Below are 20,765 nucleotides of genomic sequence, written 5' to 3' on the forward strand. Positions count from 1 at the left end.
ATTCTTCCCTGCCTCTGTCCAGAACCCCTTTGCACAATAGCCCAAGATCTTGACAATCTACTGAACCCCCTGTGTGTTAACCACCAGTGAGAGTCAGCTGTGGGGACTTCATGTGCAGCTGTCTTACTGCTAGCCCTAATTTTTCCATTGCTGGTTTTTCCAAAATGCTGCTTGTCTTTTGATGTGACCTATTCCATGATGGTGTTCCAGTCAAGTAATCTGTTAAGCTCAGCAGGACTGGCTGTTGGTCAGTGTTCTTCAGGCATTTCTGGCAAGCTGTGCTTACCTAGAGGAGAAACCCAGGTGGGAGAGGGGAAGAGATTAAAAGGTGAAAAATTACTTGTTTGACTTGAGGATTTGAGAAGGAAGGGAGAAAGAGATTGTCAGAATTTGCTTAGCAAAATAATTTTTGTAATAACGACCTCCCAGTCGTTCACTAAAAGCAGTATGTTTATTATATTGAGAAAAGATAGTTGTACTGCTGGGACATAGACTTCTTCCCAGTTAATGAATGACCTGATCCCTTTCCTGGTAGAAAAATAAAGCTTATCTGGGACCTTGATTTGCTGAACTTCTGCCCAGGCTCTTAGATTTCAACATTATCTGGAAGCTGTTAATTTTGCAAAGGGGCAAAATGTACAAGGCAATGACCTCAGTTGGGCAGGCTGCTCATGGGCTGACAGGCCCTTCCCTATGAGGCCAAAGGGTGATGTGTGTTAGTAAAGTACTTGGTAGGTTGCTCTTGGTGGCTTCCAAAACCAGCATTTAATTCCCAGCACAGTGAATTAGTTTCCAGACATATTTTTTCCTATAGCTGCTCTTTAGTTTCAGACACACACAATTTTATGTTAGGTCCTGCAGCCTTTTCAAATATTTTTGGAGGTTTATGTTTCAGTTCTGTCACCTCTGGTAATAAATTTTTCTGTGGTTTAAGACATCTGTACTTAAGCATCTTTGAAGCTTTTGCTGTGCAGAGCTTTGCAGACCTAGAGTTCTGAAAGTTTTCCAGAGAAGCAAATGTGCAAATTCTCCTCTGCTCGGTATTCACTGGGGATGATTTCGAAGTAATCATGGCTACCTTTGCATTCAGGTATGTGTAATACCTTTATCAAGGCATGTTGTTTCCATGTGCTCTCAGTACAGAAATCTAGACTTTGGATTGCTCTCCCTCCTCCAAAAATTATGCATATTCTACTTCTCATACATAAATTCTTGAAAGATTCTTTCTATAGGAAGCTCTTCTTCCTCGTTTCACAAGTCATAAAATACGAATATTTGACATTTTAAATATTCTCATCTGTGTTGTCACTCTCCAGGACTGAAAAGATAATGTGAGAACTTTTCTTGAGAAATTACTAAGGATTCAAGAAGCATTTTGTGGTGAGTATACATTAGCATACTTTCCTGTGAATGAACTGGAAAGTCATTCAAAATTAGCAGAGAGTTCTGCTGCAAGTATGTTACTTTTAAAAAGAAGCTGTTAAAGATTTTCTACATGCTTTAGCCCCAGTGAGTTTTAAATCTTCAGTACTGCTGGAGTTCCCCTCCGGTTTGTGTAGAGATGCAGACATCCAAGAATGCAAGAGCAGGTAGGTAGATGATGGTTTTCCACCTATAATGAAGGCTGATCTAAAGCAATGTTTGTGGTTAAAGTTTTTATCCCTCAGCAGACTCCTGATCATGCCTTGCCCCTGTGATCTTTCTGTCTTCACGATCCTCCAAAACACAGTGGTAACCTTGAAAATACAGCACTACATGGTAACCTTTTTTGTGCTTGTTGTATTGGAACAGAAAATGATCTTTTGTGTACCTACTAATAATGTGTGCTGGGACGCAAATGTCACCTGCCCTGATCACCTGGTACAAACAAAGCCTTTATGAAGGAATAACCTGGTTCCTCTTGGGGTGTGGCTGAAGAAGTTACAGTCTCCAGCTGTGTCCTCTGAGCCCCTGCCAGAGGCCACCAAGGCCACCAACATTGCTTCTCAGGTGCTGTATTTTGTAGTTTGTTCAAATCCCTTGGGTTTTGTATGTCACCTGTGTTAAAAGACCAGGCAGGAAGCAGGGGGTGGTCTGTGCACCACAGGGGTGGGATGTGGCTGCAGCCTTTCTGCTTTCCACAAGTTGCAGCATTTGATTGTGTGATGGCATCATAGCCTGAGGCTGAGGGGATGAATTGTCCCGGAAGAAATGTCTAGTAAGGAAAACAGGTTTTGGCAAAGGCACTTGCTTAGAAGGGTGCTGCCTGTGCTGGGCATTAGGCAGGTCAGTAGCAGAAAGCAGGAGCAGGTTTCATGGTACTGTGGGGAGGGGGAAAAGGCAGCAGCTCATGGGAATGTGTGAATGCTGTGGGCAGATTCAAGATCCTGCACTTGGCCTTGGTTGAACTTCCTGAAGCTTGTTTGGGCCCAGTCCTCAAGCCTGTCCATCCCTTTGGATGGCATCTCTTCCCTTTGGTAAATCAACTGCACCACACTCAGCTTGGTGTCATGTGCAAAAGTGCTGAGGGCACACTTGATCCTGCTGTCATTGAAGAGACAGTAACAAGTCTGCTACAGCCTTGCTACCAATAGTTTTTGTCCCAGTACAGACCCTTGAGGGTCCACTTAGTGCTGGTTTGTTTCCACCCTTCTAGCCACTTCCTTATCCATCAGACCCATGTATCTCCAATTTAGCAGCCAGAATGTTGGGAGGGGCTGTTAAAGGCCTTCCAGAAGTCCAGGTAGATGACAGCTGTAGCTCATCCCTTGTCCACTAATGCAGTCACTCCATCATCCAAGGCCACTAGATTAGTCTGGTACTGTTTGCCCTTGGAGAAGCTGCAGCTTGTGTTGGCTGTCCATAACCACCTCTCCATCTTCCATATGTTTTGATGTATCTTCTGGGATGATCTGTACCACGGCCTTACCAGGCACAGAGGTAAGGCTGGCTGGCTGGTTGGTGGCTCCTACAGTCCTCATCACCTTTTTTTAAAAACAGATGTGATACTCCATTTTCTCCAGTCACTGGGGGCTTTGCCTGACTGCTGTGACTTTTCAAAGATGATGAGAGAGTAGCTGCATAATTGAGAATTGTCACCTGAATGCCTGTGTTAAGGAAACATCCCTGTCCAACCATCCAGGAGGCACCCAGGCAGTGACACTCACAGCACCTGGGCTGGGAGCAAGATTTCCTCTGGAGTCTCCCACCCACAGTGCCAGTATAGGATCTGGGACTCGTGCACCAGTAGGGAGCTAACTGGATTGCACAGCTGCAAGGCAGCCATTCCTTTCTCTGGCATTGCCCAACAGTGACAGGTTATAAATGGGCCTGACTTGGCTTGGGCTGGCAGGGAGAATAATGTTTTTTCAGAGAGCATTTAGCTCTAATGCTTTGAATAATGTCTCATAATTTCTGATGTCATTCAGAAAGCAGCTCAGTGCTGAGCTGTGATGATGAATTGAAAGACTTGCCTTCTCCTCTGCTACTGTGCTGTTTTTACAGAGAATGATCTCCTTTCACCTCCACCATCACCTGCTCCTAAGGATCCATTACAGGTTGTACCTTTCTGCAGAGAAACCAAGGTTACCTCAACTGGTGAGGTTGTAGCATTGTGTTGGGATGATGATTATGGATGCAGAGGTTCCATCTTTTATAGAGCAGGTTTCAGAGTAATTCCCTTTGTAGACCAAACAAATTATCTGTTGAAGCAGCCATTAAATGCAGGCCAGGCCTCAAGTACTACAACCATAGGTCCATCTGATGATGATTTATTTGGCGGCCTGAGAGAGCAGAATCTACAGCACAACTGAAATCAAACTGAGCAAGTTTGTCTTGTCAGGTAAGAAAGTTTGGGCATTCATGTCATCTTCCCATTTCCAGCTCCCAGCTCCAAAGCTTAGTGGTAAATAAATGGAAGATCAGCTCTTGTCAGTGCAATGCAGGGTTAGAGGTGACTTCTAAGAAACTACTGAACCAACACTGTCTGCCTGGCCCCAATACTTGTGTTATATTTCACTGCTATTTGGTCCATGAAATGTGGCTCTGCCCGGGACTCTGTACTCCTGAGGGCAAAGAGGCAGGTAAGAGTGATGGCAAAGTGCCCATTGATGCAAAATAATCTTGCTGAAAACCTGTATTTTTTGAAGCAGGTGTTAGGGACCTAAGATGTAATCCATGTGCCCTGTGGCTAAGGAGAGGAGCTAGTGACTAGTTGGAGCCTTAGTTTTGATTTTCCTTGACTGAAAGATCATTTATTCCAGCAGTGACCTAAGTTTTTTCACTTAGAAAAAAATGGTGGTGGTTGCCTGTGGTGGCTGGACTTGGTGAGTTTCTGCAGCCATCCTTCCAAAAAGAGCAGGAGAGCTGGTGCCCATCTTTCTAGGTGAGGCCTTCACCAGCATCTCTTCCCTGTGGTGGCATATACCCAGCTCAGCCCTTGCCCAGCTGGAGAAATCCTCCAGCCTGCAGCTGTCCTTCCTCCCCTCTCCCTGGAACAACAGAGCCTTTTGTAAAGGAGAGTTGAGCTTAGGTAGATTTCTAGTTTAACAGTGGCTTTTCGTAAAAAAACTCAAACTTTTAGGCAACTTTGTCAAACTTCAGTTTCAGAAATACTGGACAAAATAGCCTCTGCTGTGACAACATTTTATTTTTTCATTTTTACTTTCTGGGCTGCAAGTGTTTGTCACCTACATAACAAATGGTGTTTGCTGTCCCAGATCCCTTCTGTATCATGCTTGCTTTCCCTAGATCTAGGTGTGTTTGTTTAAGACGTGAAGATTTACAATATGACTGAAACTAACTGCTCCTGATTCCCACAATTGTGTCTTTTTTGCCTCAGGTGACTGGGATATCCACCACACTCTAATGTATGGACCTTCTGTTGTCTAACTTAGTTGAGACAAGGTAAAAGTTACCGTGAAGCCTTTGTCCTGCTGGAGGTGGGGGTCCTTATTCCTGGGCAATGCTCAGCTTTTCCAGGGGAAAAGATTAACAACATGGTCAGCTGTCACAAATACCTGCTCCAAATTATGTGATGCCAGAAAAATTAAGTCAGTAAATTCTCCACTTTTTGTTCTAGTGGGCTCTGATGTTCCAAACACACAGGACTGGAAACCTGTTTTTACCGATGCCATGTTTGAACAGCCAGTTGCTGGTTCAAAGAGGAGGAGATCTACTACATTGCCTGATGAGAAATCAGCAAGCCCTGGTTCTGATTCTGCAGCTGGAAGCGCAGCTAAGCCATGCACAGCCAGTGTTTTCCCAGTGGCCATCCCTCTGGCTGATGGGATGTCTGCAAAGACCAGCTGGTAGTAGTACACACTACGTGCTCCTGCAGAAAGTTACAGTACTGCAAGGACAGGCTACCATTAATTACATCAGACCCCATACTCAGAGCAGGGTACTGAAGAACAATGCTTGCTTCCCACATAGGAACATGCTACTGTTCGGATTTTACTACTAGAAACTTAATTTATGCCTTTTCAAAATAAAATAGAGATGATTGGTTAAACTAGTTGTCCTATATAACACACTCACATTGCTTTTCTCTGCTTGTTATTGTTTGCAAGTCCTGCTCTGATTTTAGTCTGAAAGAACTGCATTTTTAACCTCACATTTATACATGTCTTTTTGCCTGTAGCCTGAACTTTTAGTGTTTGTGTAATATTCAGAGTGGGGCAGAATATCCTCCCCTTGGAGTGCATTTAGGTAGCACCTAAAGAAATTCTTCCACACTTAACTACTGAGTTCATGTTAATTTTTAAACAGGTAGAGAAGAGAGGCCATTTGCACTTCAGGAAGTGGTCAGGATGGATGGAGTTTACATTGCAATAAATCAAATAATGTTAAGCAAATGTACAAAAAAAAGCACGAGCAATTAGAACTGCATTCCCATGTTGAACATCCCCAATGTTAGCTTTGTGTGAACTATGCCCACTGCCACATCTGCTGGAATTGTTCCAGTGAGGAGCCACCCAGCCTCTCAGTGTGTTGACATGGTATAGTCATGGGGAGCAGGCAGGAACTAAATGCTTTCCTTTCCTTGGCACTCAGCGTTCAGTGCTGTGTGACCTGCACTGGCCCAACAGCCAGGCTGCTTCTGCAGATCTCTGACTCACAACTGGAAGCTGCATAGCAGTCCAGACAGATTTCAAGAAGCTCTGGCCAGAGTAGAGGCTTCTGCAGATAGAACAGGTACTAAAATCCTGCATCTACAGGTCACTGTGAGAGCTGGCCCCTCACAGGAAAAGCTGCCAAGGAAAAAGCTTTCCCTTATCTATGCAAATATGTCTCAGCATCAGGACCTGGGTAATGTGAGAAGTGCCTAGAATAAAAATAGAAAGCATCTCATTGCCTTATTAACAGTTTCAGTAGTCCACTCAAAGCTCAGTTCCCCAGCCCTCCTCACCCCCTAGAAAGAGACTGTTCCTTGCTTATGGAGAAGAGAGGTCCATGGAGCACAGGGAAACACAGTACCTGTCCTCACTGCAGCAGGTTTTGGATGAGGCTTGCTCAGAAGGGGTCAGCACTGTTGAACACCACTCACTTTAGACTAGATGCAAGAAGTTTTGAAGCCTTTATTTAGTAGCAATTAAATTATTCAATTAACACTAACCTCCGGACAGCAGTTAAAATACTGTACAAAGAGCAGCTTGCCCTCTAGAAGCTCTGTACACAGTTCAGTATAAACAGACTAAGATTGAATGCACCCCACTGAAAAGGGGTAAAGCAGCTGTGCACAGGAGGCCTCACTGAGGTGCTGTACTACCTTTGAAATGCACAAGACTTCCTTGCAGGGAGTTTGCACAGTACAGACACAGTCCTGTCCCCCTGCCATGTTCCACCAGGTCATTCCTGGACTGATTAGGTTCTTGCAGTGGTGCTGGGCACCGGAACTTCTAGTGCATGAAACAGATTCTTTTAAAACCTGTTACTAGTGTGCAGTTCAAATCAAATCTGTAGATATTTAAATGGCTCTTAATTCCTTAAATCATAAGGTTGGTAGCAAAACAGGAGAGCAAAATTCAAAACACACTGCACAAAACATTGAATAAATAACCTCTGAGTAATGTTAACAGCTTAAACAACTGCATTACTGCTCCAGAGATGGGAACACTTCTGGAATCCCCTGAGCAGAGCTCAGGCTTCAAGGGAATTACTTTAGTAAAAGAAAAGTCACTTTATGAAAAATTACATCTTTACAGAAGTGACACCCTTTTCTTCATTTAAGAATAGAATATTGCAATTACTTTGTGTGCTTTTTAAACATTCCCATGTCACAATAAATAAAACCAGTTTTACTTGTGCCAATGTTATCTACAAAATAAAGTATTCACAGAACAGCTGAAGGTGTTCTATTCCTCAGACACCACAACCTAATATAGGTGTACTCAGGGCAGCTTGAAAGCACAGCAACTTTGTCCATGCAGGACCCACCATCAGCCAGAAAAGTTATTCCCCTACCGTTAGGACTGCAGATCATGTACCACCAGATTTATTGCAGAGATGCTTAATATTCTGTTTGATAACATGTCAGTATTTTCAGGAGATAAGTAGAACAAGGGAAAACATTAAAACAGATTAAGACTTATTTGTATCAGTCAGAGGCTCCTTACTGCATTTTAATAAATATCAGGCAAATTAAAGTAGTTTCTGTCCCAGTAGTTGCCAGAGTAAAGCCAGTCCTGTGTACCAGTGTGGGGATTGGGGCCTTGGTGGAACCATCTGCAAGGAAACACACAGCATGTTAGTGAAGCTATTAAGACTCACTTGTACAGGTTTAGAACTGCTTTGCTGCATCTTCAGCAGATGGTATAAAATACACAGCACAAAATAATTGTTGCAGGAGTCCTCTTGGTTTTACATTTGTGAGTTTAAAGTCATCTTCAGTGATTACATTTCCCCATTTGCAACACTGCTTAAACATCTCTGAGATGGAATTACTGACACCAGTGTTTTGCCATTTGAAGCTGCCAAGATTACTGCATAAAAAAAGGACAGATACAGCTTTATTTCAAAGCAGTTTTGAAAAACCATTCTGGCATGCACAAGCAGTAACAGTTTTTGCAAGACATGTAAACACCACAAGCACTGCAGTCCTGAAAACAAATATATCCCTGGATCTAAATTACCCCTTGTTTTTTTAAAGCCTTGTTTTGCAATGCACTTCATCATAGAATTGTAGAGTGACCTGGGCTGGAAAGCACCTTAAAAACCATCCCCTTCTTTGACCTTTCTTTTCTGGTTAACATATGTGTAGAAGCCCTTTGTGTTATTTTTTTTTCATGCTTTGCCAAGTTCCAGCTTCGCCTTGGCCTTCCTTGCCCCATCCCTGTATAACTCATCTCTCTGTTCTTCACAGGTGACTCGTCCTTGTTCCCACTGCCTGTGCATTAGCTTCCTTCCCTTTGGTTTGAGCAGCAGGAAACTCGGAACAAGTGTGCCAGCTACCCTCAGTGAGGATGCAACATCACCCACAGGCTGCAGGAGGAGTTCTGGATTATTACAAGTTAATTCTGTTGTGTTACACTGTTGGCAGCAGGAGACTCAATGTGAATGCCCAGAAAACTGATTCCATCTGCACAGAACTACTTGCAAGCTTTTACTAAGCTTGTTATTAATAGAAACACTGATGTTGAGCACCTGCTTTCTTTCCTTTCTTCTCTCTTCCTGCTTAATCTGGAGGCACCATGTAGCACACAGTGAATGCCACCTTCTGTTTGGCCCAGTTACTCAATCTTGTGCCTCAACAGTGCACAGTACCAGACCTCAAGCATTTTAACTTCCTTCTGTATTTTGCCAAGCCACATTTATGGCACGAGCCAGCTTGGTAGAAGCTGTTTCTGTGGTAATGTGCTCCACAGCTTCCTTTCACTTCTCACTGACCGCAGAAGCCAGTTGTCTCTTTCTGTGACTCGCTGTAGTGACCACTGTCACTTAAGTAAATGATCTGTGTGCAAGGCAGCCTGCTTAACTCTGCTCTTCCCTTCTCCAGCACCATAATGTTTCAGAAAAAGCACATTTGAACCAAATCTGACTTGATCTCTTTAAAAGGCAAAACCCAAAGGCCGCCAGTACTGCAGGGTTGTGTTACAAAGCAGGGCAGCTAACAGGCAAGTCTTGCTTGGCTCAAAGGAATTAAAGCTGTGCTGGAAGAAATGCCTTGTGCTGCCTTTCTGGGAGTTACTGACCAGGTGAACACTCCAGTGGTTCTCCTGCTGCCCTGGTTAGGTTAACTGAAGTCAACAGAAGTCATTCACCCCTAGTACTGTACACAGCTCACTCCTGCTTCTCCTCCCACAGGAGGAGTCAGCTATTCCCAAATAAGAGGTGTCTGGATTGGCTTAGGTGTCGAGTTCACTGGTGACAGCAGCTCATTCCAGAGCTAAAGCCAAACACTTGCTGTGAGACAGGGCTATAAGCAGTGACCTCACCTCTCAGATTAAGAAATTCTACCACCCCACTGCTCATTAGTGTGTCCTCAACACTTGTACAGGTCAGGACAGAGTGCCCCTCCTCCAGTGTCCACCTTCTCCAATAGGAAGGGGAAAGGCAGTGAGAAGTACTGAGAGACATGTAAGACCTAAACCAGTCGGTGATGTGGGGAAGATGGGACAGACTTCATCAAAATCAACAGACCACTGCTGTATTTCAGAACTGAATTAAATATTTTTATCCAAGACTTAAGATTACTGGTCAGCATCTAAAATAGTAAGTGTTCAACATTAACCACCTCTTGAGAAACACCAAGACCTCACTTGTAAAGTGGACTCAGAATAATAAAATTATATATATTAAAAAAAAAAATCACTGGACACTTTGGAGAATTGTCTTAGGAAGGAGGAATTCTACCAGACAAAGCAAGAAACCTGTTTTTCTGTGGCAAAGAAATGGCAGCAGTTTAGATCTGAGCTCATAATGCACTGCAGAATAAGACCTACAGATGACCTGGAATGGGTAGGACAGTTCTTCACACCATGCACTTTTTCCCCCAGAGCACAACTCTCCTTAAACTTAACGTTCATCCTTTATAGGCAGCCACACCTGGCATTCCTACTAAAGAGATCAGACACCAGGAATTTTCTGCCAAAGCTTTAGAAACATCCTGGAAAGCAAAGAGTTCTTAAAGGATATCCCAGATTCGTGCTGAACAGTTTTACACAATCTGCACAACAGCAGTTGCAGAACCTTGTGAATGGCATCTGTGCTAATTATATAACCCAAAACCCACAGCTCCATGGGAATTCCCCAATTTCCAGCCTCAGGTGCTTTGAGCTATATTTAAGCTACTTCAGGCACCTGGAAGAATACTGTGTAACTATCCCAGGTTTGAAAACACCTGGTGAGAGCTAAAAGCACTCTGAATTCAGGAAAGGAAATGAAAGGTGCAAGGCTGTCCAGCACTTAGAAGATTTACAAAGATGTTATTCTCCATCAGTCTCTATGCAAACAAACCCAAACACTTCAGGAGAGCAGGCATAGGAAAAAGACAAAGGCAGACATGTCCAAACCTGGGATTTTGGGATGATGGGTGACTTCATTTAAAAAAAAAAAGAAAAAAAGAAAAACGTGATTTATTTTTACAAACACTTTAAAGATATTTAATCCAGAGTGTCTGGCTGTATTAATTAATAATACAGAAGAGAGGAACCTTGCTTACTTAAAGTTTAGCACTATTGTTGTTTTTTCTGAGAAGATAATGCCAACTCACTACTATGCTTTTAAACAGACTTTGTCTGGTCAAACTTGATTCATCTGGTCAGGTTTTCACAGTTTCTTAGCTTGTGTGTAAGAGCTCCCAGCTGACTCCTCATAGTTTAAAGAAAACCCCCCAAAAATCCCTAAAACATCCTGGCAGGTCCCTTGTATGCTAACTTCTCCCTTAGCTCCTCTTTTGTAGTTAGGGGCCCGCTCCATAAGAAGGCAGGGTCTTGGATAACTGGGTGATAAACTTTGAGAACATTGTCAGCACAGAGCCACAGGGCTGAGAAGTCATGGGCAAGCTCACAAGGAGGGAGCATCTCCTCTTCTCTTTGGCCAGGCATGCAAATTTGAGGCAATTATAAAGTAACCAGCAACAACAGTCCTTACCAGCAGCTGTCAGAGGTAACATCTTTGTCGTGTCAGAAGCGAGAAGTGCTCAGAGAAGGCAACAGTTTGTGTTTGCATATGGATGTGCAAGCAGTGAGAGAAGGAACCAGAGCAAGCCTGGCACTTCCCTCTGGAAGCGCTACATCCCGCTGGGACCAAGTCTGCAAACACAACGGCAGCACTGCAGACCTGATGCTGTCTGTCTGCTCTTCATGCTGACACAACATTCACTGCATGTCACCAGTGGAGACTGTCACCTAGCTTGAATGTTCAAAGCCTTTATGTAACTACACACACACACAGAGGCAAGGGCACCAACCTCGTCTTCCAGTCTTCCTCTGACTTGGAACGATTTTTGCGGGCGGTCCTCTGTTTTTCTTCTAGCCTCTTCTTTTCTTCACTAGCCAGATCTTGAAGGAATACAAATACACAAAAATACATAAGACAGGGACATTACTTCATCTGACCCAGAAAATAAATAAGGGCAGTAGTAGAAAATGTCCATTTAAAAAGCCTTCTATGGAACACTGAAGGTTACTGGTTTAGTCTAAGAGCAAAGCCAGGCCAGCTGTGGCACAGGATCAGTCAGTGGCATCCTAGTCTTTAAGACTGCTAAATATATATTTATCCATGGCCTGAGGACTCTGGAAATATATCTACATGATAGCAAATGTGAGCTAAGGGAGGTGGCATATGTAGAATTTATTTCACTAGGAAAACTGAAGATATGATCAATTTATTTCAGAAATCTGGCCACCTGCTTCTTGTTGAGTTTTGAGTTAAGTTGCTACTAGCGTCTAGTTCCTCATCACCAGAGGTTTGGAATGCTTATTTCCAGATTACAAAGAATTGTCTCTGCAGCATCCCTTCATTTTTTTTGTAATGCACTAATGCTGCATCCCAAACAAGCAGAGCAGTTGCTTCTCTTTGCCAAGAAAGGATGATCGGAAGGTCTGAGGAGTAAGTCAGACTCAGAAGCAGATTAGATGAAAGTCAATCTCACTTTTCCTGAATCCTCTAAAAGCATTTCATACACAAGTTTTCCAATAATGATTTTTTAAACTATTTCTATCAGCCATTCCCTGTCAGCTACTAAACCACTGAGTATTACTAGCTGCTATACAAACTTCACACTGCTAGTGTATCATGAAGGAATATGGTCCGTTGCTAACAGCATAGTTATTTGCTCTTTAAATTTACACAGACAAATTACTGGGGATGCTCTGAACCAAATATATCCATCATTCTGGCCACAAAACAGTTGTACAGGCAGGAGAGAGTGGTTGTGGGAATTCACTGATCTGTTTTAAAAGCCTCAAAGAAATGGTTATCAGCTTCTGAGTAAAAAGAAATGAAACTGCACAACTGCACTGTGTTACACCACAACACTGATTTTTATTGCTAGATCTCAGACTACTTACCAGAAGTCTCATAGTTTTTGCCCTGTTATACAGCTGAAACCAAATCAGGGTTTCATGACTTACCCGAATCAGTTAGCAAGCCAGAGAAAACAAGAGCCCCCATACTGTTGGTCTACAAAGCTTGCCATCCTGCTTTAATGTTAGTCTAAAAGCACACTACTCTATTCACTGGAAGTCTCCTCATGTATTTCTAATTCACTATTCTAGGACAGCAGAAGTGTTCAACTCCCAGTGAAGTATAATTTTGCATCAAGTGTATTTTTTGACATTGCAGTTTCACTTTAATAGTTTTAACTGCATTTCTCAGAACTGGCACAACAAAACACTTCCTCTGCATCAGGCTGATGGAAACAGACAAACTGAAAAGTTCATGAGTATTTCCTTAACACTATGCAGATATTGTTTATCAACACTGCTTTGGTCACCAGTCTAAACCACAGCAGCAGATATGGGTGACTATGAAGAAGATCACCTCCATCCCAACCATCCTCTGTACAGATGGGTGACACCAGAAGCTCAACACAGCCTGCAGAAGGTTGTGTTAAAGACTTACTGCCTGGCATCATGGAGGAATGCATGGGGAGCTACTTCCTCTAGCTATTCATCTAACAATGTTTTTCCCAGTCCCTCATTTTTAAGAAAAAACAAAACCCCAATAGCCCATAACTGAAGTTGTTACCTATTTCTCCATTTTCCATAGCTCTGATATCTGGTCGTAGCCGGCAGTCAGTTTTGGGAATGACACTCTCCATTTCTTTGTCCAACTCATTCAAAGCCATAGCAAAGCTTGTAAAATTATACATCTGAAATTCAGAGACAAAGATGAAAGGTGACTTTACAACACCTCTAGCTACTGTGTTAATACAAAAGGAAACTGCTGCCTAAAAACAAACATCCAAGTGCTTTTGTATTACTTAATCAGTCAATATACGGTTGCTCAAGATACCAGCAAAACTGCACTGTCAGGCAGTGTAGGTGATCCTTGCTGTTTCTGCTTAAGGAGGCCAGCATCCAATTACTCAGTGCACTATTTCTCCCTTATCTTCTTTTTCCAGTCCTACTGGTATTTTCTCTATCTCTGTGGAGAGATTTCCCCCTTGATTAATGCAGTGGGGGCATCTTTTCTGTACCAATTCTTTGTCTTCTTAGTTGCACATAATACTCTTGTATTCTGCCTAGTGGTTCTCCAGCTTCACAGCCCTTCCCACACCAACTTGTGCCATGCAGGTCTGTCCTTGGAAATGTCTGGCCTCTAATAAAGCCTGTCAGTGTGATTTCTTATAAGGCTGGTGCCTCAGTGGGGGAAGCAGGGTGGAGAGAAGAGGTGGGGAAAGGCCCCATGCCCCTATCTACATGAAGCATCCCATTTTCCAGAGAAATTCCACGAATCCTAGATTGATCCCTGTGGCAGTTATCCTTCCAACCCCAAATTAGAGAGTTACAGTTGTGGTGGGGAGGCTTGTTGCAATACACAGGCAAACCCAGACTTGCTAATGACAAAGACAATAAATGGATGTGCTTTGTGTAAACCATACAGAGTAACAAGATAGCACACACTTTCAATAAGGAGAAGCATAGCTGACCTGTGCTGAATTTGGGGGTCTTGGAGTTATCTTCCATAGCAAAACACTTCCAGGAATAACATACACACTCTCAGAGTCAGGCAATGGCATCTCATCTGATTCCTCGGTATTGCCCACCTAAAGGCAGCACACAAAGAAAAGAGCAGTTCTTTGAAATCATGAACCATTTACACCCAATCATTCCAATATTGGAACTTACAGAAAATTATTTCCTTGACTGAAGGTGAGTAATGTCAGCAAAGAAACTTTTCTTGCCAAGGATTGAGGCATTTACATAGCACACATACTCCCAATTCCCTCCCAGTGGAACTCTACCAACAGTTTCTTGCATCAACATCTTTGTAGATGTAAGCTGGATGTTCAAGCACTAAGAAATGTCAATTTTTCCACCTCAGAGATGTCCTCTTTTCTCAAGTACAAGCATTTTCATGCATGATACTTAACTTCACTACTGCTTCATTAAAGGTGAAGAATGGAAGCCACATTCCTCATCCTTCCACCACAAAGAAACGCCAGCACATAATGCAGATGCTGCCCAGTTTGTACACAACAAAAAGCCCTTCCTACTGCTCTGTGCCCAGAGGAACCTTTCTTTGCATTAACCACTGCACCACTGAAATGGCAAACTGCAAATGTGAAATTAATATCCTAAATTAGCTACAGCTTCTGGAAAGGGGATGAAGGGTGACATATACAACCTTGAGGCTGCTGTAGCCACAGCACTTTTCTCAGAAAGTAAAAAACCCCACAGAGGGTTACTGGGGCAGGAGAGTAACTGGTGATCACAGTGCAGGTATGACCTCAGCTAAATCTAAACCATTTCCCATTTTACACACAGCTTTAAAGCAGCTGGGCTCTGATGCTGCTGACATTAATTCCACCACAAAAGTGGATGCTGGAAGATCAAACTAAAGCCATGCCGGACAATGAGTAAGGCTCTCCCAGGAAAACCTGGTGTCACAATCACAGCTAAAAACAGCAGCATGTTTCAGAGATCACCAGAGATTAACACCAAACTTAAAGGCAACTAATGCTTTAAATACTTTGGCTACAGGCCAACAGCTTTAATCCTTCTGCTAATAAGCTTTGCTCTGCCATGGTTGCATCAGATAATACTGAAAACATCCAGTACTCAACATGCACTCCAGTTGTCCTCTGAGATTATTCATGTGTTGCACTTCCAAGAAAATCAGAAGTAGTAGAAAGGATTCTGCTTCACTGAGAAGCCCTTCACCGTGCTTCTTATAATAAGTCAGCAGAACAATGTGCAGACCAGGTTCAGCCCCTCAGCTCTTAGGAAGACAAACAGGGCTTTTAGTTGACTATATCTGAACTGGCAACCCATCATTCTGTTCTTTAAATGATGCTGATCAATCCTTCAGAAATTGAGAATTTGAAGCAGAACCCATCAGAAAATTATCCTTGTATCAAAACAAAGACAATTCAATATCAGACTGTCAAACTCCAAGGCTTTTATAGAAAAGGTACAATACACAATGCAATTTCTGCCTTGTTGGAGAAGACTTTAAAATAGCATAAGAATTACAGAGAAATAGGTAATGTGGATTTTCATGTGCTTTTGACACAATGATCCACATTTTATGCTCAATGCTACTCAAGTATTCAGTATATTGCTGTGAGGATAGTTAACACACCTGCCAAAGCAAGACCTCTATAAATGAGGTGTCTCTAAATGTGGCACATGTGACGGCAATTGCTATTGCCTACATTATTCTCTTCCATATATTTGCATTGAAAATTCTGCACAAAATGCTTCATCTTGATTAAAAAAAAAGACTCCAGTTCATTCAGAGCAGAACCATCCTGGTCTAACTGTAGGTCTACTATAACTCTTCTGATGTTAGTAAAATATCACCTTTGCATACATGAAGGCTTGTCTAGTTCCCTGAAAAAATTATTTTCCCCTAAGTTTTATTCCTATAAAAATGAAAGGGATTCAGGGGAAAATCTGGGGTAAGTTGCAAAAGGACTCTCATCTGAGCAGGTTCCCTCAAGGAAGGCAGAAGCATTTCTTCATTGGTAGCAGTGTAGCACTAAGTAGTAGAAGTAATATCTGGAAAACAACTACATAAACCTGGAAATTCTAATGAGAAGTTTAAAAAGCCATGTACTTTCATGCCTGAATGAATCCTTCCCTACCATGAAGGGACAAACCACATCCACACATGAGACTTGGCTCACCTAAATGCCCCAAAACCATAGAATATACCAGCTCCTCAGACACAAGGGGCAGTGGGAGTATATACTCAGCACAGACTACCTGGTTCATACCTAGCCTAGTTCATACAAAGCCTTCAATTTTCTACATAGAAAGAGTTCTGCTAATTAAGTAGGAAAAGCATTTTCCTAGAGCCAGAGCAGCACTGCAGCTTGAGCTTTATGCAACAGGATGCTGCATTTCAAAGTGAAAAGTAACGATCATCTTGAACATTGTTGGAAAATGCAAACAGGCAGCTGAACAAAGACACAGGGTGTGTTTTCCTTTATTCCTTCTCCCTAGAGTTCTCCAGACCAGACTCCCAGAGAAGCAGCAATCCCCAGTGCTTTACCACTCTCCTGATGACAAGCACTGGAGCAAGCTCAGATACAGCAACAACCTGAACCTGCAGAGGCACAAGTGCTGTCGGAGTTCTCCATCTCTTTTCTTCATAAGTTTTTTCAAAAACTATCAACACCCAAACAAACAAACAAAAAAAACCCCTGGTTGCAGCCACCAAAGGGGAACAATCCCTGTTTAAACTACTGTCCAAGTGACTGCTCTTCACCAAGTTGTGTGTTGTCACCATCACCGTTCATCCTAAACAAAAAGCTTACTGTTAACCAGAAGTTTGGAAGAATTATGAATGAGGTTTTTTCCCAAGAGAAAAAAAAAATCAATTGTGAAGAAAAATAAAAAATTTCCAGCATTTCTACAGTTGTGAAAATTTAATAGAAAGCAATTAAAAAATCCTTGTAAAAGCTGGAAAATATGATCTTCTATGAAGTTAAGAAACGAATCTGTCCTGCTTCTAAGAATCAAAATCCTCCCACTAGAATATGTTATTATACATGATCAGAAATGGTCCAACTAATGCATGTTATTTCCTCCATGTAACTTTGGAGGAAGAAGCAGGTAAAGAACTAGACAGTATTTCAATCACACCAAGTTTTGGCAAGTTTGAATACGAATTCAGGAGAAAAAAAGTATTTTATCCCTTAATATGGGTACTCATCCAATCTATTTTGTACCCTGCCAGGAAAGAGAAGATTAGTGAAGGAAATCGTAATGCTCTTAAATACTACTAAAATATTTAGCTGTCTCATCATGGTTTTGAGATCCCAACTCTTTACATGATTAATACCTGTTTACTGCTTTTCTTCTCTTCTGTATTTTTCTTGTCGTTTTTCTTGTAAGCTTCGAATGTAGCTGGGTCAACACTGTACAAACACTCAGTCCACTTCCCATACAATGCACAGAGTTTCTTTTTGCTGTCAAAAAAAGCAGACTAAGTTTACAAAAGGAGCTTAAAGACATTTATTTCCCATTTCAGACAAGAATATGCGAAAGAAGAACTTTTGAGGGCAACTTTAAAACTCCATTACTGGTACTGCAGAATTCATAACCCTGCTGCTGCAGGTTCTTGCCTTTGACAGACTCTGTTAAAGGCAATCAGGTCTACAGCTCCCCTCAGAACCAAGGGCAGTCATTTGTTTCCCATTTGGAATTAAGCTGTTACCTTTTGTCCTGAATGTAGCCTTCAACTTTGTGCAGCTCCTTCCCAAAGAGGCCACAGGGCTTGAAGCTTAGTACACATTTCTCCCCAGTTCTAAAGGCAGAACAAGAGAGCACTAGTTACTTCCAAATGCTTTTCCTTTTCAAACCCTCAGGAAGTGAAAGTGCTCACACTCTTAACTTACTTATGGTTAGTTATTTCCACATTTCCATACTGCTCAATCCAAAGTTTGCCCACAATAATATTATGCACACAGCATGTAGGGTTTGTCCACGTGTAGGCTTCGTTGTGCCTAAGGGAAGGGAATAAAAATTAAAATACTGTATCTGTGTATAGGATGTCTGTCCTTCAATATGCCATCATCATTCCAAGTCTTGAAATGGGCATGGCAATAAGTCAGTAAACCCAAGAAGTTTATTAACCCATTGCTACTGATTTTATCAGTTCCTTTAAACAGTCATTTTGATGCAGTCACTGTTAGCATGGAAAGGTATGAGGAAAGCCAACAGGACTCTGGCATGCTGGCTTTAGCAGAACTGATGTCCAGGCACTTGGAGAACATCCAGGCCCAGGTCCCCACTGGTGCTATTAGCAGCACGCATGGGGAAATGATGGTAGTTCTTTTCATCTTCCCATCCCCTCCTCCCCACAAAGTGATCTGCCTTCAGGCTTTGGGATGTGGGTAATGGATACCTCCATTCCTAAGCCTAAGACTAATTCACTCTAATCATCAAGGATGAGGCACTGTACCCCTTCCATTATTACCAATCCACTTACTCAAGAAGCTCCAAAGTCATTGTGCCTTTTGGTTCTGCTTCCACACTCTTGCCCCAGAATTTGAGTTTAGGATAAATTGATCCATGAAACACAAAATCATTATTTAAGCCTTCAGCATAGAAAGCACTGATTGGTGGATGATGGCTGACTTGCTCTGAGAGAAGTCTAAATCCAAGATCATCTCTGCAAAATAAAGATAACCAAACTCTGTACCCACGTATCAAGTGTAGTGAAGTTGCAGTTGTTTTTCCTGAGGTGAAAGGGACAGTTGGACCCATGCATAGTTGCTGTACTCAGTGCAAGACATAATTAAAAGCCTAGGCTAAACTGAAAAGATCAACTAAAACATAGAACATCCTCATCCTAAATAACTAAGGACTTAAGATAAAAAAGGAACAAGAACTACCAGATCTGATGGGTCAATATAGTTACTTTTGATACTGATCTCTTTCTTAAATCCTCACCTAAACGTGGGTCAAAATATTAACTGAAAGAAAAATCTGCCTTAGGTAAAACTACACAAATAGACTCACACTGCTTATTAGGTACTCTGAACACTCCTGTACACTCTCCTTATGTACCATTCACATTTTTCATTCATAAGGTTTCAGGGCGAAAAAATTGTACCTAAAACTTGCTTTTGAACCTGGAAAATTTCATTTTCCTGCTCTGAATTGAAAAGTTAAGTACTTTCTCTTCACTGAAAGGTGAACTGGTGAACATCAACACACAGTGCATGTACCTGCAGCATCTGCTGGGAGAATGGCTGGAAGCTCATGAGCTGAAGTGCAGTCTGCAAGCCAGCTAACAAATCTAATGATACATCTCTGCCATGGAATACCACCCTGCAGTGCACCTCTGTTCATTACCTGATCAGTTCATAGGTCTCTCCAAGCAATGGGTTGAATGGCTTCCCAGTACGTTCCCACTGCGAGGCTACAGCCGACACAGCAAATGCAGCCACACACTGCTCAGAAGAGTAAGGTCACACAGTTAACCAACAGCAGCCACGGTGTTACAGAATATCAAAATACTCTCCTAGACAGGTGTCCTGGTTTCTGCTGGGATAGAGCTGATTTTTTCCCTAGTAGCTGTTTTGGATTTAGAATGAGAATAATGCTGATAACTCACTGATCTTTTAGTTGTTGCTAAGCAATGTCTAGCAACAAAGTCAAGGACTTTTCAACTTATTATACCACCCCACCAAGCTGGGGGGAACAAGAAATTGTGAGGGGACACAGCTGGGAGAGCTGACACATTGACCAAGGGGATACTCCATGCCATATGACATCATGTTTGGTGTATAAATAACCTAGAGGGGAAAGAAACCTGGTCAGTGGGCAGTGCATGACAGCACCATGCATCACTTGTTTTGTATATTCAAATTATTATTTCTTCTCCTCCCGCTCCTTCCCAGTTCTATCCCCCATCCCATGGAGGAGGTGGGGGGAATTAGGGTGAGCGAATGGCTGTCTGGTATTGAAGCTGCCTGCTGGCTTAAACTGTGACAGTTCTGGTTCTGTACAAACTTCCACCACATGGGTCCCATGCACCTGACTTACTGTGCACCTCTGGATAGCTGCTTCTTGTCCAGGTCATCATAAATCACCTCCAGCAGGGCTACTTCCCTCAGGTACTGATACCTTTCTCCAAGGTGCTCCTCTTGTCTGGGTGACGTATAACATCACCCTCTAAGGAATATCTTTCCTTCACACTGGACATGAGTCACTTCCACAGTGACTTGCGTCACTTTTCCAATCCCTCTGTCACTGCCTCAGTTCCTAAAAAGGGATCCTACCCGATTGGCTTCCTTATCCTCCAATTCCAGACTACTGGCTCTGTCATTACCCCAACACCGGACCAGGCTGGTGACAATGTGTTCACCTGGACAACAGCGGAAATCTTTTTTTGTATCTCACAGCTCACTCAGGGACAGGGATTGGGTGGGTACAGCCTCATGAATGGATTCTTCACCTTCCTCCTTCTCAGTCAGCAGCTACCTCTCCTCTTTCTCCTGTTCTCTCATGACAGCCCTGCTTCAAAGTAGCCTGTCTAGTCTACATCTTTCTCCTGCTCCCTCTTGGAAGAAACTCCTTCATCCCTTACTAAATGAGCTGATTTTTGCTTCCAACACTTCCTCTTATTTATAGGGGTGACTGACACCAGCACAGGTTGGTTCT

The 20,765-nt window shown here is 42.6% G+C and overlaps 1 protein-coding gene across 4 annotated transcripts in view; it reads right to left on the bottom strand.

Moving 5' to 3' along the window:
* Positions 1 to 6,537: 6,537 nt before the first annotated feature.
* OSBPL1A (oxysterol binding protein like 1A) overlaps positions 6,538 to 20,765 on the bottom strand; it is a 76,566-nt gene continuing 62,338 nt past the window's right edge. For all 4 annotated transcript variants that reach the window (XM_031066559.1, XM_031066558.1, XM_014312006.2 and 1 more), the window contains 9 exons: positions 19,455 to 19,552; positions 18,586 to 18,768; positions 17,993 to 18,100; positions 17,812 to 17,901; positions 17,437 to 17,563; positions 14,075 to 14,191; positions 13,171 to 13,294; positions 11,390 to 11,480; positions 6,538 to 7,704 (listed from right to left, as the gene is read on the bottom strand). In XM_031066559.1, coding sequence (XP_030922419.1) covers positions 7,602 to 7,704; positions 11,390 to 11,480; positions 13,171 to 13,294; positions 14,075 to 14,191; positions 17,437 to 17,563; positions 17,812 to 17,901; positions 17,993 to 18,100; positions 18,586 to 18,768; positions 19,455 to 19,552 — 1,041 coding nt within the window. In that variant the 3' untranslated portion in view covers positions 6,538 to 7,601. The remainder of the gene's footprint in view (positions 7,705 to 11,389; positions 11,481 to 13,170; positions 13,295 to 14,074; positions 14,192 to 17,436; positions 17,564 to 17,811; positions 17,902 to 17,992; positions 18,101 to 18,585; positions 18,769 to 19,454; positions 19,553 to 20,765) is intronic.

Source organism: Geospiza fortis, unplaced genomic scaffold (genome assembly GCF_000277835.1).
Source record: "Geospiza fortis unplaced genomic scaffold, GeoFor_1.0 scaffold53, whole genome shotgun sequence".
Lineage (NCBI taxonomy): Eukaryota > Metazoa > Chordata > Aves > Passeriformes > Thraupidae > Geospiza > Geospiza fortis.